This window comes from Salmo salar, chromosome ssa12 (genome assembly GCF_905237065.1).
Source record: "Salmo salar chromosome ssa12, Ssal_v3.1, whole genome shotgun sequence".
NCBI classification, from domain to species: domain Eukaryota; kingdom Metazoa; phylum Chordata; class Actinopteri; order Salmoniformes; family Salmonidae; genus Salmo; species Salmo salar.
In genome coordinates this window covers 79,765,829-79,783,414 of record NC_059453.1, presented here as the reverse complement: position 1 = coordinate 79,783,414, position 17,586 = coordinate 79,765,829, and the positions used below count along the sequence as shown (strand labels likewise).

General features: G+C 42.0%; 1 protein-coding gene across 4 annotated transcripts in view; it reads left to right on the top strand.

Moving 5' to 3' along the window:
• The window catches only part of LOC106565754 (semaphorin-3F), a 91,858-nt gene extending 75,901 nt beyond the window's left edge, over window positions 1-15,957 (top strand). For 2 of the 4 annotated variants that reach the window (XM_014133237.2, XM_014133235.2), the window contains 9 exons: window positions 3,065-3,134; window positions 3,284-3,428; window positions 3,692-3,914; window positions 5,020-5,108; window positions 5,649-5,690; window positions 6,296-6,453; window positions 8,757-8,824; window positions 9,491-9,624; window positions 13,315-15,957. In XM_014133237.2, coding sequence (XP_013988712.1) covers window positions 3,065-3,134; window positions 3,284-3,428; window positions 3,692-3,914; window positions 5,020-5,108; window positions 5,649-5,690; window positions 6,296-6,453; window positions 8,757-8,824; window positions 9,491-9,624; window positions 13,315-13,722 — 1,337 coding nt within the window. In that variant the 3' untranslated portion in view covers window positions 13,723-15,957. Of the gene's footprint in view, window positions 1-3,064; window positions 3,135-3,283; window positions 3,429-3,691; window positions 3,915-5,019; window positions 5,109-5,648; window positions 5,691-6,295; window positions 6,454-8,741; window positions 8,825-9,490; window positions 9,625-13,314 lie in introns of all 4 variants that reach the window. The other 2 variants (XM_014133236.2, XM_014133233.2) reach the window with 1 other exon arrangement.
• The last annotated feature ends 1,629 nt before the right edge of the window (window positions 15,958-17,586 follow it).

The window sequence follows — 17,586 nt, the reverse complement described above, 5'->3', positions numbered from 1 at the left end:
AAAGGAATAATTTGTGACTATAAGACTTGTAGAATGTATTATACGTCAGATCATTGTCCATTGAATGCCATATACTGCTTTCAATTCAAGTTGTAGAGTTCTCACAGGTTCTTGACAGCGTGGTATGTGTAGACATTAGAGGTCAACCGATTATGATTTTTCAACACCGGTGCCGATTATTGGAGGACCCGAAAAAAGCCGATACCGATTAATCGGCCGGGTTTTATTTTTATTTTTTATTTGTAATAATGACAATACAACAATACTGAATGAACACTTATTTTAACTTAATATAATACATCAATAAAATCAATTTAGCCTCAAATAAATAATGAAACATGTTCAATTTGGTTTAAATAATGCAAAAACAATGTGTTGGAGAAGAAAGTAAAAGTGCAATATGTGCCATATAAAAAAGCTAACGTTTAAGTTCCTTGCTCAGAACATGAGAACATATGAAAGCTGGTGGTTCCTTTTAAGTATATTGAGTCTTCAATATTCCCAGGTAAGAAGTTTTAGGTTGTAGTTATTATAAGAATTATAGGACTATTTCTCTCTATACGATTTGTATTTCATATACCTTTGACTATTGGATGTTCTTATAGGCACTTTAGTATTGCCAGTGTAACAGTATAGCTTCCGTCCCTCTCCATGCTCCTACCTGGGCTCGAACCAGGAACACATCGACAACAGCCACCCTCGAAGCAGCGTTACCCATGCAGAGCAAGGGGAAAAACTACTCCAAGTCTCAGAGCGAGTGACGTTTGAAACGCTATTAGCGTGCACCCGCTAACTAGCTAGCCATTTCACATCGGTTACACCAGCCAAATCTTGGGAGTTGACAGGCTTGAAGTCATAAACAGCGCAATGCATTGCGAAGGGCTGCTGGCAAACGCACGAAAGTGCTGTTTGAATGAATGCTTACGAGCCTGCTGCTGCCTACCATCGCTCAGCCAGACTGCTCTATCAAATCATAGACTTAATTATAACATAATAACACACAGAAATACGAGCCTTAGGTCATTAATATGGTCGAATCCGCAAACTATCATCTCGAAAACAAAAAGTTTTTCCTGTCAATGAAATACGGAACTGTTCCGTATTTTATCTAACGGGTATCATCCCTAAGTCTAAATATTCCTGTTACATTGCACAACCTTCAATGTTATGTCATAATTACGTAAAATTCTGGCAAATTAGTTCGCAACGAGCCAGGCGGCCCAAACTGTTGCATATACTCTGACTCTGCGTGCAATGAACGCAAAATTACACAATTTCACCTGGTTAATATTGCCTGCTAACCTGGATTTCTTTTAGCTAAATATGCCGGTTTAAAAATATATACTTCTGTGTATTGATTTTAAGAAAGGCATTGATGTTTATGGTTAGGTACAGTCGTGCAACGATTGTGCTTTTTTTCGCAAATGCGCTTTTGTTAAATCATCCCCCGTTTGGCGAAGTCGGCTGTCTTTGTTAGGAAGAAATAGTCTTCACAGTTCGCAACGAGCCAGACGGCCCAAACTGCTGCATATACCCTGACTCTGTTTGCAAGAGAAGTGACACATTTTCCCTAGTTAAAAGAAATTCATGTTAGCAAGCAATATTAACTAAATATGCAGGTTTAAAAATATATACTTGTGTATTGATTTTAAGAAAGGCATTGATGTATAAGGTTGGAGCAACATGTACAGAAGCGATTATATGCAACTCAGGACAGGCTAGATAAACTAGTAATATCATCAACCATGTGTAGTTAACTAGTGATTATGATTGATTGATTGTTTTTTATAAGATACGTTTAATGCTAGCTAGCAACTTACCTTGGCTTCTTACTGCATTCACGTAACAGGCAGGCTCCTCGTGGGGTGCAATGTAAAGCAGGTGGTTAGAGCGTTGGACTAGTTAACGGTAAGGTTGCAAGATTGAATCCCCGAGCTGACAAGGTAAAAATCTGTCGTTCTGCCCCTGAACAAGGCAGTTAACCCACCGTTCCTAGGCCGTCATTGAAAATAAGAATGTGTTCTTAACTGACTTGCCTAGTTAAATAAAAAATAAAAAAACGGCCAAATCGGCATCCAAAAATACCCATTTCCGATTGTTATGAAAACTTGGAATCGGCCCAAATTAATCGGCCATTCCGATTAATCGGTCGACCTCTAGTAGACATGCAGTGTCTTTATCCTCTGGTCAATGGCCATTCCCCTACTACACACTGGCAGGCTGGCCACTTACTCATGAATTCTGTTTTGTGAGGTAGATGGGCCTCCTGAGAGGAGAATGTGGGCCAGTCAGAGAGCAGGCCAGCAGGGAGAGACAAACTGCCCAAATCTTAGGTAGAGTTCTCGCTGGGACCCCCAGAGGCTTGTGAGGTATGATTCCGTCTTCCTCTAGGGGTTAGAATCCGCTCATGGATAGAATGGTTACTTTCCAAAGGTGTGGTCTCTGAAGCTCTTGGTCTTTTCTTTGTGTGTTTTACTATATTGTGTATGTACAGACAGTACTGCATCCTTCACCTTGGCCTACTAGTCCTTCCTGTGGAGATGTCTCTCAGTTCATTTCCTGTTGCTCTATAGAGATGTGCCATGGGCTTACACCTCCTGTTTCCGACAGCAGGATACTGGAATTCAGTAGTACAACCCTGGAGGAGGAGGCTAGCCACATCTTCTCCTTTCATCTTGGCTTTGACCCCATCCTCACTGCTAGTCTCCAATTCCATCAAGCCACTGCATGACTGTGGTCCAGTCACACAACCTCTTTAAGCAACACAAAGCTTGACATGCCTCTGACCTGCAGTTTGAACGAGGAGAGGAGAGACGTGTACATTGGCGCATCCTGTTTGACACCTTTGGATCCCTAAGAGCAGAGCTGTTCTGCCTGTTCTGATGGGAGTTCAGGTTTTGTGAAAGGTGTGAAAGGCAAAGGGTGTTTCACAGAATAACTTTTGATGGAGTGACTGGAGCTCTGTAAATATTAGTGGTGATGAGGAGTGTGCTGTGGAACGTGACATTTCTTTAGTCTGTCCTCTTTGCACTGACTTGATTGTCTCTGTGTATCTGTCTTTTAGGAGATGTTTACATACAGCCGACGCAGGATACCAAGAATCCTGTTATATACGGAGTCTTCTCTGTCTCAGGGTGAGTGGCCAAACTTATGTTCAGATACTTTTATTAGAAAATATTAAGAATAATTATTGAAATATACTTTCATTGTCATATTATGTTCATTTTTGGTTTATTTCAGTTCTTTTCCCACTGAGCTGTCTATCTCATCCCTCTCCATACAGCTCAGTGTTCAAGGGCTCAGCAGTTTGTGTCTATTCCATGGCTGACATCCGCCAGGTCTTCAATGGACCCTTTGCCCACAAGGAGGGGCCCAACTACCAGTGGGTGGCCTACACTGGGAAGATCCCCTACCCTCGGCCTGGCACGGTGAGCCTCACCCTCCCATGACCCTGAGTGTTAATACCAAACCAAGCTGGCATAAAAGATACTTAGACATCAAATAGAAATCGTTTGTCTTTCAAGCAGGACACAAACATCAGCCTTCATACCCATCCACAGTCCTCCTGCTATAAGAGTCCTGAAATCTCTCATTTTGATGCTGTAATCTCCCTAGTAGTAATTTAAGTGGTTGTTAATGTTTCTGTGGTGGGAGGCAAATGTTTTAATGCTAGTTTCATTTTCAACAACAGTGTCCCGGTGGAACGTTCACCCCCAACATGAAGTCCACCAAAGACTACCCAGACGAGGTGATCAACTTCATGCGGAACCACCCCAATATGTACAACGCTGTGTACCCAATACACAAGCGCCCCCTGGTGGTCCGGACCAACGTGGAGTACGAGTTCACCACCATCACTGTGGACCAGGTGGCCGCGGCAGACGGGAACTATGAAGTGCTGTTCCTGGGAACTGGTGAGTCCTCACTAGTCTATATTCATGTGAAATATAGCAGGCCTACATCACTCTTTGTACAAGGTCCAAAGATGTCAAACAGATTTCCTTCTGAAAGTAAAACAAAGGAAAAATGTGTAAATAATCCCAAGGCAGTCTCGCCAGATGGACCTGCTGTCTTTCTCCCTATCATTTAACCCCAGGAGCAAAGCTTTTGAACGCCTTTTTGTCAAAATGGATGTTTCACCAATAAATAGGGTCATTCTTCTCATCATTCACTTTAAGTAAAAGCTTTTGGGTTCTCTAGGGCGGGGGGGGTGAGAGGAGAGGGAAAGGAGGAGGGGGGTTGCAGTAAGGAAATCCATCACACTAATCTCACCACCGGTACCGTGCAGCGGTAGGGATTTTTCTGTTTGTCTCCTTTCTTTGAACTTTTTAAAAGCTGAAGTGACATCACTCCCCTAGTGCATGCAGCCCATACATGCAGCACATTATCCCCTTTGTGTGTGTCTTTGTTCTGCTCTGCGTCTCTGGGAGACTAATGGCTTTTTATATGAGCACACCGTGCTCCACTATGCCCAGAGTCAGTGTAATGTGTAGGACAAAAGGTGAACACAGAGAGATCTGTCTGAAAGTGGTGAAGAGTACTGTAGTGTAGTGCTAAGGCCTGATGGAATGAGGAGTGAGAATTAACCTTTACATTAGCAGAGGAATGTAGCGAGGGCAGTTTGATTAACTGGCAGCAAGGCAGGGTAGTGTCGGGTTACAACTAATCTCCTTCCCAGACACTTCCGATCAAATGCGCGAAGAGTCTGATGGATCAATGCGTCAAACTTGGCCTTCTTTAGCCAATACAGAAAGACTGGGCGAAACTCCCGGCGCATTGGCTTAATCGGCTTAGTCTACTAACCAATCACGCTAGCGCAACACAAGCACTGAGTCACGCCTCGTAGTCGTGTGGTTCGCTAAAATTAAATGACGACAAATACTCAGTAAGATCACTCCCACTAAGACCAAAATTGAATCATTGATGTACCAGGCGTTTATGCGCAATAGTCTGGGGACAAGGTTAGGTTACAACAGGTATGTAGTAGTTTCAAGTCTCAGGTGTTTCCTTGGGCCACAGACAGGGGAACGGTTCAGAAGGTGATTGTGTTGCCCAGAGACGACCTGCAGACTGAAGAACTGGTCCTGGAGGAGGTAGAGGTGTTCAAGGTGAGCACTAACCGTCTTTCTTATTTTTCTATCCTCTCTCTCTCTCATTTTCTCTCTCTGTCTCTCTCTGTCGCTCTGTCTCTCTTTATGTCTCTGTGTCTATCTCTCATTTTCTCTCTCTGTCTCTCTCTGTCTCTCTGTCTCTCTCTCCCTGTCGCTCTCATGTCTCTCTTTATGTCTCTGTGTCTCTCTCTCTCTCTCTATGTCTCTCTCTTTCTTTCTCGTGTCTCTCTCTTTGCCTCTCTATGTCACTCTCTGTCTTTCTCTGTCTCTCTCTGTCTCTCTATGTCTTTCTCTCTGTCTCTCCCTGTCGCTCTCTTTCTCCCTCTGTCTTTCTCTTTCTCTCGCTCTCTCTTTCTATGACTCTCTCTATGTCTCGCTCTCTCTCTGTCTTTTTCTCTCTCCTCTCTCTCTCTCTCTCTGTCTCCCTCTCTCTCTCTCTCTCTCGCTCTCTCCCTCTCTCTCTCTCTCTCTGCTTATACCCATGTATATTTTCAATAACTTTATAAGACTGATCAATGCATTGTCTTCCCATTCCAGGTTCCTACTCCGATTATAACAATGAAGATCTCGTCCAAAAGGGTAAGCATGTCTGTATAAAACCTTACCTAATAGACCTATATATCTTTCCTGGGATAAAGAGCCAAGGAGCTGAATTAAATGAAGGGAAATGATTTAGGAATGCCATGAACTACATGTATACAGCTGTGGAACTAATGTGTCCCTTCATAATTTATAGAAGGCCTGCAGTCTGGTTTAGACAATGAAAAGACAAATATGGAAAATACATTCAACTTTAGTTTTGTCTTTCACTGTGATTAAAATAGTTGGCCATGGATACATGACATGACATCATTCTTAGAAAGGGTTGCAATTTTACAACAGCTGATCGTAAAAACTGAAGATTGCCTTAGAACAATGGAAATCTTAGTTATACAGAAAGGGTGAGCTCTCCCAATGTGCTCACAACTCTTCCAATAAGCAAATTATATTATCATGTTACATTGTTATGGCTTTGATGGATTCTTATCCCCTGTAAACCTCTGCACTGAAAAAATGGAGAGCCATCATAGAAGCCACTCTGCATCCTCTGTTCACTGATACTCTGTCTCTGTGATATTAGCTGGATATTCCCATACTTTATCCAGCTGTGATCTAACATCCTCCCTGGCTTCCTCCTCTAACAGCAACAGCTCTATGTGTCTTCTGAGCTTGGTGTTACCCACCTGGCCCTCCACCGCTGTGACGTGTACGGGGAAGCATGTGCTGACTGCTGCCTGGCCCGGGACCCCTACTGCGCCTGGGACGGAAAGTCCTGCTCCCGCTACTCCGCCTCGCAAAAGAGGTGAGCATCAGCATGAGCTGCTCAGAATGGATCTATGGATTGTTGACTGTCTCTATACATTGTTGACTGGCTCTGTACATTGTTGACTGGCTCTATACATTGTTGACTGGCTCTGTACATTGTTGACTGGCTCTATACATTGTTAACTGGCTCTATACATTATTGACTGGCTCTATAGGTTGTTGACTGGCTCTATAGATTGTTGACCGCTCTATAGGTTGTTGACCGCTCTATAGGTTGTTGACTGGCTCTATACATTATTGACTGGCTCTATAGATTGTTGACCGCTCTATAGGTTGTTGACCGCTCTATAGGTTGTTGACTGGCTCTATACATTGTTGACTGGCTCTATAGATTGTTGACCGCTCTATAGGTTGTTGACCGCTCTATAGGTTGTTGAATAGCTCTATAGGTTGTTGACTGGCTCTATAGGTTGTTGACTGGCTCTATACATTGGTGACTGGCTCTATAGATTGTTGACTGGCTCGATAGGTTGTTTACTGGCTCTATAGGTTGTTGACTGGCTCTATAGGTTGTTGACTGGCTCTATAGGTTGTTGACTGGCTCTATACATTATTGACTGGCTCTATAGATTGTTGATTAGCTCTATAGATTTTTGACTGGCTCTATAGGTTGTTTACTGGCTCTATAGGTTGTTGACTGACTCTATAGATTGTTGACTGGCTCTATAGGTTGTTGACTGGCTCTATACATTATTGACTGGCTCTATAGATTGTTGACCGCTCTATAGATTGTTGACTGGCTCTATAGGTTGTTGACTGGCTCTATACATTATTGACTGGCTCTATAGATTGTTGACCGCTCTATAGGTTGTTGACTGGCTCTATAGGTTGTTGACTGGCTCTATAGGTTGTTGACTGGCTCTATACATTATTGGCTGGCTCTATAGATTGTTGATTAGCTCTATAGATTTTTGACTGGCTCTATAGATTGTTGACTGGTTCTGTAGATTGTTGACTGGCTCTGTAGATTGTTGACTGGTTCTGTAGATTGTTGACTGGCTCTGTAGATTGTTGACTGGCTCCATTGATTGTTGATTGGCTCCATAGATTGTTGACTGGCTCCATTGACTGTTGACTGGCTCCATTGATTGTTGATTGGCTCCATAGATTGTTGACTGGCTCCATTGACTGTTGACTGACTCTATAGATTGTTGACTGGCTCTATAGATTGTTGACTGGCTCTATAGATTGTTGACTGACTCTATAGATTGTTGACTGGCTCTATAGATTGTTTACTGACTCTATAGATTGTTGACTGGCTCTATAGATTGTTGACTGGCTCTATAGGTTGTTGACTGGCTCTAAAGATTGTTTACTGGCTCTATAGGTTGTTGAATAGCTCTATAGATTGTTGAATGGCTATATAGGTTGTTGACTGGCTACATAGATTGTTGACTGGCTCTATAGATTGTTGACTGGCTCTATACATTGTTGACTGGCTCTATAGATTGTTGACTGGCTCTATAGATTGTTGACTGGCTCTATAGGTTGTTGACTGGCTCTATAGGTTGTTGACTGGCTCTATAGATTGTTGACTGGCTCTATACATTGTTGACTGGCTCTATAGATTGTTGACTGGCTCTATACATTGTTGACTGGCTCTATAGGTTGTTGACTGCTCTATACATTGGTGACTGGCTCTATAGATTGTTGACTGGCTCTATAGATTGTTGACTGGCTCTATAGATTGTTGACTGGCTCTATAGGTTGTTGACTGGCTCTATACATTGTTGACTGACTATAGATTGTTGATTGGCTCTATAGATTGTTGACTGGCTCTATAGATTGTTGACTGGCTCTATACATTGGTGACTGGCTTTATAGATTGTTGACTGGCTCTATAGATTGTTGACTGGCTCTATAGGTTGTTGACTGGCTCTATAGATTGTTGACTGGCTCTATACATTGTTGACTGACTCTATAGATTGTTGACTGGCTCTATACATTGTTGACTGGCTCTATAGGTTGTTGACTGGCTCTATAGGTTGTTGACTGGCTCTATAGATTGTTGACTGACTCTATAGATTGTTGACTGACTCTATAGATTGTTGAATGGCTCTATAGATTGTTGACTGACTCTATACATTGTTGACTGGCTCTATAGATTGTTGACTGACTCTATATGTTGTTAACTGGCTCTATAGGTTGTTGAATGAATATATGCAACGTTTTATGGCTGTATGGATTGTTGACTGGCTCTGTGGAATGTTGAATGGCTTTGCATTTGCTTGGTAATTTATTCTCTTCTCTTATTCGGGAATACTGGTCTGACCCCTTTAGACGCAGCCGGAGGCAGGACGTCAAGTACGGGAACCCCATCCGGCAGTGCAGGGGCTTCAACTCCAATGGTAAGATCAGTATTTGCCAGTACCAGTGGGTGGATGGGTTAGAGATTTTCAGTAGCGGTGAATTCATCTCATTCATTTTGAGAGGACTGACTTAATTTATGCCATCACGTGCCAGCATATAGTATAAAATTCTCCCCAATTTTGTGATATCCAATTGCGACCCAATTAAGATTTTGTCTCATCGCTGCAACTCCACAACGGGCTCGGTAGAGGTGAAGGTCGAGTCATGCATCCTCTGAAACATGACCCGCCAAAAGCTTCTTAACAGCTGTCCACTTAACCCGGAAGCCTGCTGCACCAATGTGTCGGAGGAAACACCGTTCAACTGACGACCTAAGTCAGCCTGCAGGCGCCCGGCCAGGCGCAAGGAGTCGCTAGAGCGCTATGAGCAAAGTAAAGCCCCCCCGGCCAAACCCTGCCCTAACCTGGATGATGCTGGGCCAATTGTGCACCGCCCTATGGGACTCCCGGTCACGGCCGTTTGTGACACAGCCTGGGATCGAACCTGGGTCTATAGAATACCTTAGACCGCTGCGCATCTCGGGAGGCTCCACATGCCAGCATTTTCTTCAAATACATATAAATAAAACATTGCTCTTTTGGATTTTTGGTCTTTGTGGGACTTGATACTGAATCTATGGTTGCCATGGTGTCTTTCTATCTCAGCTAATAAGAACACCCTGGAGATGGTGCAGTATGGGGTGGAGGGCAGCAGCACCTTCCTGGAGTGCCAGGCCCGTTCTCCTCACGCCGCCATCAAGTGGCACCTGCAAAGGGACAACAGTGACCGCCGTAAAGAGGTAAGCAGCCATCTATGACGCACACAATATCACTCAAACTAGTATTCTTCCCAAAACACTGTTGAGATCTACAGGTGTACTCTCTGCCCAATTGAACTTTATACTCAGATATATTAAGGGATACCATGAACTAAGGTAACTTGAACCATACATCACCTCTCTGACAGGGAGTTTATAGGTTTAGGAGTAAATCTCTCTAGAAGGACGTGATGTTCCTCGCTGTCGACAGCATTTCTCATTCTGTTACATAATGATGGTGAAGAGTCTTTGTCAGGCTGCTGTATGTTTCATCTGATAGCTGAAATCTATTGATGTATTACTGTTGTCAGTCTATTGATGTATTACTGTTGTCAGTCTATTGATGTATTACTGTTGTCAGTCTATTGATGTATTACTGTTGTCAGTCTATTGATGTATTACTGTTGTCAGTCTATTGATGTATTACTGTTGTCAGTCTATTGATGTATAACTTTTGTCAGTCTATTGATGTATTACTGTTGTCAGTCTATTGATGTATTACTGTTGTCCGTCTATTTATGTATTACTGTTGTCAGTCTATTGATGTATTACTGTTGTCTGTCTATGTATAACTGTTGTCAGTCTATTGATGTATTACTGTTGTCAGTCTATTGCTGTATTACTGTTGTCCGTCTATTTATGTATTACTGTTGTCAGTCTATTTATGTATTACTGTTGTCTGTCTATGTATAACTGTTGCCAGTCTATTGATGTATTACTGTTGTCAGTCTATTGCTGTATTACTGTTGTCCGTCTATTTATGTATAACTGTTGCCAGTCTATTGCTGTATTACTGTTGTCAGTCTATTGCTGTATTACTGTTGTCCGTCTATTGATGTATTACTGTTGCCAGTCTATTGATGTATTACTGTTGTCCGTCTATTTATGTATTACTGTTGTCAGTCTATTTATGTATTACTGTTGTCAGTCTATTGATGTATTACTGTGATAAAGAGACAACATCCATCCAGACATGACAACCAGGTGGTTGGTTTTCAACCTGATGTGGTAAAGCCCAAACTTTCCCAGTACCCAAAGGATGGGCCCATACATAAAACAACATAAGAGCAGCTCATGGTTTCTCACCCTGAGGCTTTTGTTAAAGTTTTATGGTGTAACTTCTGTTTTATTGGCTTTTCTGTTGGATTTTGCCTATCCCCATTGGCATGGCTCAGTTGGCAGGGCTGTTGCTCAGCACGTCTGATTCTGGGTAGAAAAGCTGTCAGCGGCTAATAACACTCTTGAATATGTATCAGGGTAAACATCAAGAGACAATGGAAAACATCACTAGAACACTTATTGAACTGCAGGTCAATGTTGATTGTGTTAGTCAAAGAATGTATCAAATCAAATCAAATCAAATGTATTTATATAGCCCTTCGTACATCAGCTGATATCTCAAAGTGCTTTACAGAAACCCAGCCTAAAACCCCAAACAGCAAGCAATGCATGTGAAAGAAGCACGGTGGCTAGGAAAAACTCCCTAGGAAAAACTCGCTAGAAAGGCCAAAAACCTAGGAAGAAACCTAGAGAGGAACCAGGCTATGAGGGGTGGCCAGTCCTCTTCTGGCTGTGCCGGGTGGATATTATAACAGAACATGGTCAAGATGTTAAAATGTTCATAAATGACCAGCATGGTCAAATAATAATAATCATAGTAGTTGTCGAGGGTGCAACAAGCACGTCCGGTGAACAGGTCAGGGTTCCATAGCCGCAGGCAGAACAGTTGAAACTGGAGCAGCAGCACGGCCAGGTGGACTGGGGACAGCAAGGAGTCATCATGCCAGGTAGTCCTGAGGCATGGTCCTAGGGCTCAGGTCCTCCGAGAGAAAGAAAGAAAGAGAGAAAGAGAGAATTAGAGAGAGCATATTTAAATTCACACAGGACACCGGATAAGACAAGATAAATACTCCAGATGTAACAGACTGACCCTAGCCCCACGACACATAAACTACTGCAGCATAAATACTGGAGGCTGAGACAGGAGGGATCAGAAGACACTGTGGCCCCATCCGATGATACCCCTGATAGGTAGTCATAACACTGATATAGTGGTGTAGTTGGTGGTTGCTGATGATGCTGTGCTGCCAACAAGAGCAGGAAATTAGCTGTCAGCTTGGCCTCTCCCCTGATGTTTCTACCCTGACTTTACATCATGCCTTATTTCTTCATAACTCTCTCTCCCTCTCTCACACACTTTCTATCTCTCTCTCTATCTCTCTCTCTCTCTGTGTGAAATAGATAATAAACAAAAGTGAAATAAACAATAAAAAATTCACAGTAAACATTACACTTACAAAGGTTCCAAAAGAATAAAGATATTTCAAATGTCATATTATTATATATACAGTGTTGTAATGATGTGCAAATAGTTGTGCAAATAAAAATACATAAATATAAAATATATTTACAATGGTGTTTGTACTTCACTGGTTGACCTTTTCTTGTGGCAACAGGTCACAAATCTTGCTGCTGTGATTGCACACTGAGGTATTTCACCCAATAGATATGGGAGTTTATCAAAATTGGATATGTTTTCAAATTCTTTGTGAGTCTGAGTAATCTGAGGGAAATATGTGTCTCTAATATGGTCATACATTTGGCAGGAGGTTAGGAAGTGCAGCTTAGTTTCCACCTCATTTTGTGAGTAGTATGCACATAGACTGTCTTCTCTTGAGAGCCAGGTCTGCCTTTGGCGGCCTTTCTCAATAGCAAGGCTCTGCTCACTGAGTCTGTACATAGTCAAAGATTTCCTTAATTTTGTGTCAGTCACGGTGGTCAGGTATTCTGCCACTGTGTACTCTCTGTTTAGGGCCAAATTGAATTCTAGTTTGCTCAGTTTTTTTGTAAATACTTTCCAATGTGTCAAGTAATTATATTTTTGTTTTCTCATGATTTGGTTTGGTCTAATTGTGTTGCTGTCCTGGGGCTCTGTGGGGTCTGTTTGTGTTTGTGAATAGAGCCCCAGGACCAGCTTGCTTAGGGGGCTCTTCTCCAGGTTAATTTCTCTGTAGGTGATGGCTTTGTTATGGAAGGTTTGGGAATCACTTCCTTTAAGGTGGTTATAGAATTTAACATCTCTTTTCTGGATTTTGATTATTAGCGGGTATCAGCCTATTTCCGCTTTGCATGCATTATTTGGTGTTTTACGTTGTTCACTGAGAGTATTTTTGAAGACTTCTGCATGCAGTCTCAATTTGGTGTTTGTCCCATTTTCTGAATTATTGGTTGGTAAGTGGACCCCAGACCTCACAACCATAAAGGGCAATGGGTTCCATAATTGATTCAAGTATTTTTTGCCAGATCCTAATTGGTATGTGGAATTTGATGTTCCTTTTGATGGCATAGAAGGCCCTTCTTGCCTTGTCTCTCAGATCATTCACAGCTTTGTGGAAGTTACCTGTGGCACTGATGTTTAGGCCGAGGTATGTACAGTTTTTTTGTGTGCTCTAGGGCAACGGTGTCTAGATGGAATTTGTATTTGTGGTCCTGGCAAGTAGAACTTTTTTTGGAACACTATTATTTTTGTCTTTCTGAGATTTACTGTCAGGGCCCAGGTCTGACAGAATCTGTGCAGAAGATGCTGCTGTAGGCCCTCCTTGGTTGGGGAGAGAAGCAAACAGTAGACATTTGACTTCAGATTCTCTCTCTCTCACTCTCTCACTCTCTCAGATGCGCTCTGACGGGCGGGTACTGAAGACAGAGCAGGGTCTGCTGCTGCGTTCTCTCCAGCCCTCAGACTCCGGGGTGTACCAGTGCACGGCCACAGAGAAGAACTTCAAACACACGCTGGTCAAGCTGCAGCTAGTGGTCCTGTCCGGCCGAGCCGTCAACAACCTCCTGGTGGAGGGAGGGGGGCTGGGGCCGTCTCCGCCCAGCGCGGGTCAGTACAAGGACCTGCTGACCATCCTGAGCCAGCCAGAGATGGGCCTGATCAACCAGTACTGTGAGGACTACTGGCAGCTGGGAGACCCAGTGATGGGAGCCATCAAGGGCAAAGACACGAAAGAACTTAAGGAGCAGAAGAAACCACGCAACCGCCGACATCACAGCGAGGGAGAGGAGGAGGTGGAGACATGAGGGGTCCCTTAACTCTCCCAAACCTCAACGGCACTCTACGGAAACTGGGAAAGACTCAACTTAAGAGAGTGACTAGGTGAAAGAAAATCAAAAACCACAAATAAAATACACAGAAGTGGTAAAAAACAAGAGGCATACAAACACACCCCACATCCCTTTGAACAATACAGTATATGATACACAGTATTTATTGTAGGTTGTATATAGAATCATTCTGTGGATTTCTTTGTACTTATAGAAAAATGCTCTTTGTGTATAGGTACCTTTTGGGCAAATGTTATTGTTATTATTGTTATTAATTGTATTATTGTTGTTACTGTCATTACAAAATTCTTCATCTTTCCATCTTTCGACATTGAAAGCTCTGTTTGGAATGTGTAAACTGGCATGTAAAGGCTGTTCATTGTGAACTGAAAGGTGTCATTGTAAACAGAGAAATGAACTGAGGGTTGGGGTAGATGGAGATATATCTATCTTGCTTGTTGTTTGCTTTGACAGAAATGCAATACTCATATTAAGGGCTCACCAGGAATTGTTTGAACATAGAGTAACCTCACCATCACTGCATAAGGACAAAGACTCCTCACTTTAAGTTTCAAGTTTTATGTACGGGATACACATGGTATACACCATCCAACAAAATGCTTACTTGCAGGTTCCTTCTCGACAGTGCAACACCATTAAGGAAATATTAAAGATAAGAATACGAACATAAAGTAAATGTCTCAGTAGAATAGAATAAACATTTTAGCATAAGTATAATACAGGAAGGCACAATTTATTGTCCAATGTTTACACATGTTTTAGTGAAGGGGGGATTCGGGGGCAAGTTCAATGGCAGAGGATGCACAAATTCCTCCACTCATTGGATAGCTATCCCTGTGAACCTGGTGTCTAAATGAGTATGTTGAATACCCTTGCTATTTTATTGGCTCCCCAAATAGGTTGATGGTTTTTATTTCTGGCTTCATTGGTTATTCCTCACTGTACAGTATATGCCTTTGTCTCAGGCAAACCAGTTGTTCTAAATGCTGTGTTGCTATGTATCCTACAGTATGCATGAAAACAGCTCTACATGGCCAGAATCAGGGAAGCTATCAATATATCAAATGTTTCCAAAGTAATTCATATTTGTGTGAGGGGGAAGGTTGACACTAAGATTGTTATTGAATGGCCAGGCCAATCGAATAGATATTTTAACAAAAGGATGAAAAAAGGATTCAAATCTTACCTTTGAGCCGCTCAATTGTGGTAAACTACGTTGTGAAAATGGTCAAGTAAAAGTCATCAAAAGAAACAAACACCATAGATACTTATCAAATAAACATTCTAAGGCTTTCTTTGGTTTATCTAAACATCCAGTGGGATTGAGTGTGAGGGACAGTAAAGAAAGGGTCAAGGTTTTGGAACAAAGGGCATTATTCTATTATCTTTAAAAGATTGACTTGAACCTTATGGAAGGTATTAGATATTCAAAACATTGGCCAGGGCCAAACCTAGCACACTTTGGCCAAATACATTTTATTTTGGTTGACAAAAACAAAAGCACAATTCAGCTTGAGATGGTGCGATGCCCAGATCCCTTTTACTAAGCAGCCATTTTGTTTCTGAGTTGGAGCCATCTATTTTCATTTATTGGTGAGTTTGGCTTTACATGTACAAAAATAAACACGTCCTTACAGAACAGAGCATTGAACAATGTTGTGACACTTACTAACCAAAATATTTGGGAAGCTGGCTTTTCATTGTGTGCATGAGTATGTATTTGTACTGTAATTATAAAACAAACAAAAAACTGTTGTAGTTTTTCTGTTCTTCCACTGTACAGTATGGTCAACGTCAGCCAAGGTCTGAGGGACAGCCTCAGTGCCACAGAGAAAAACAAAATGGATGAGAACTACTATGTATAATGTACCTACAGATATTGACATGCTCGCCCTTCCACACTTCACTATAGAATACTATTCATTCCCAGAATAAAACCAGACAGCCCCTGTTACTCTCCTCCAGTTGAAAACAGGATGTTACAGCAACAAAAAAAAAGTATTTTTAAGATGTGTCTTTAGTTTTGGAGTGTTTTTGTTTTGTTTTGCTTGGTTAAGACTTTTTGAAAAAAGATTAAATGCACAGACAAGAGCTGACATTATTGTAATGACTTGTGTAAATTACTTTTTCTTCCCTTTCCATTGTTGTTGCTGACTAATAAATTAAAGCTCTATATTTATAAAAATGGAATGGTCTACTTTTATTCTGATGTGTCCATATTATATTTGAAGTATCACTCAGACCTTTTGGGATTAAATGTTCCAAGATTCCTCAGAGAGAGTATGATGAGCTAGTAGCCATTTGTGGCAGACGAGGGCATCAGTGGCTTGACTGGCAGCTTGACTCTATTATTATCTAAGACAGAACCCTCGGAGGAAATACATTTACATTGTAGTAATTTAGCAGAGGGTCTTATCCAGAGCACCTTACAGTAGTGAGTGTATACATTGTTGTACTAGTCCCCCATGTCAATTGAACCCACAACCGTGGTGTTGCAAGTGCCATGCTCTATCAACTGAGCCATATGGGACCCAATAGATGAGGGGGGAGATGAGATGAACAGTGTAAGATGAATACTGAGGCTGTTCCCACTATCAGTTCGCTGTGTGCCTCTCTCGGATCAGCCCGACAGTAGTCTGACCCCCTGCTGTGGCTACCTGAATATGCACACTTACTGCTCTATTCAATCAAACCCGTATTGCAGTATTTACGCAGTAGCCTGATTTCCAATGGTCAAATTAACTCAGAGTGGTCTTGGGTACTGTATAAAAACATGCAACTACTACCAGGGTGTCCCCCATCACAGGTATGCTTTCCCTTTTCAGAATTAGAAGTGTGTGGGCACGGGATGAATATTGTAAATAAAGACACGGTGTAAACATTGCTATGGCGGGTTTGAATGAACTTCAGATTTAGGGCTCTATTCAATCTGTAGAGCTGAGGCCCCATTTATAAAACGGATTTACAATTTTTTGATCTTAAGTATGACTTACGCAGAAAACCACGTATAATAAGTTATTTATAAAACCTTACTTGACGTGGACATGATCTTATCTCTACGCAAAGTCTAGACTTGACGTAAGCGATTTTCCAGCTGGTTATGTAGGGTTATTGCAGTTTGGGAAGCATATGTGTCCAAGCCTGTTGTGAACTTTGCATTAGCTTTATGAACAATTTGTTAGGAATGATCAATTAAAGGTGTGAGGAATTAATTGCCAGACGCAAGGTATTTTGAATTAAAAACAGGGTGCATGTTCTGTAAATAGAGTGTCAAATTAGAAAAAAAAGTAACCATGGCTGTTCTTGCGTTATTGGAAGATATTGAAACCCGTGCTTTTAGAAGGGAGAGAGTTTTCAGAGACGTGAATGCCTTTTTTTGCGCATGATGATCGCTATCGTCTCCCAGGAAATGTTGTTAGATTTGTGCGTCGATTTAGCCCCTAGTCTGGAAAGGAAGACGCTGCAATCATGCCATAACCGTATCTGTCCAAGTAGCCTACTGTCCACTCTGGGATTCCTCGCAATTGGGACATTCCAGAGCGAAATTAGTGACAGGTTGGGTATATCTCAGCCGCATCCTGCCACAAGTGATCGAGGCGATTCTACACGTATTGTCCACGAGATACATTTGTTTCCCATTTACATTCGACGAACAGGCGCGCGTCAAAGGCAAGTTAGTCTGCTCATTTAATTTCCCAGGGGTCATAGGTGCAGTTGACTGCACGCATATTGCCTTACGTGCACAGTCTGTAGATGAACATGTATATGTTAACAGGATGAATTTCCGTTCATTGAACGTTCAGACCATCTGCGACGTCC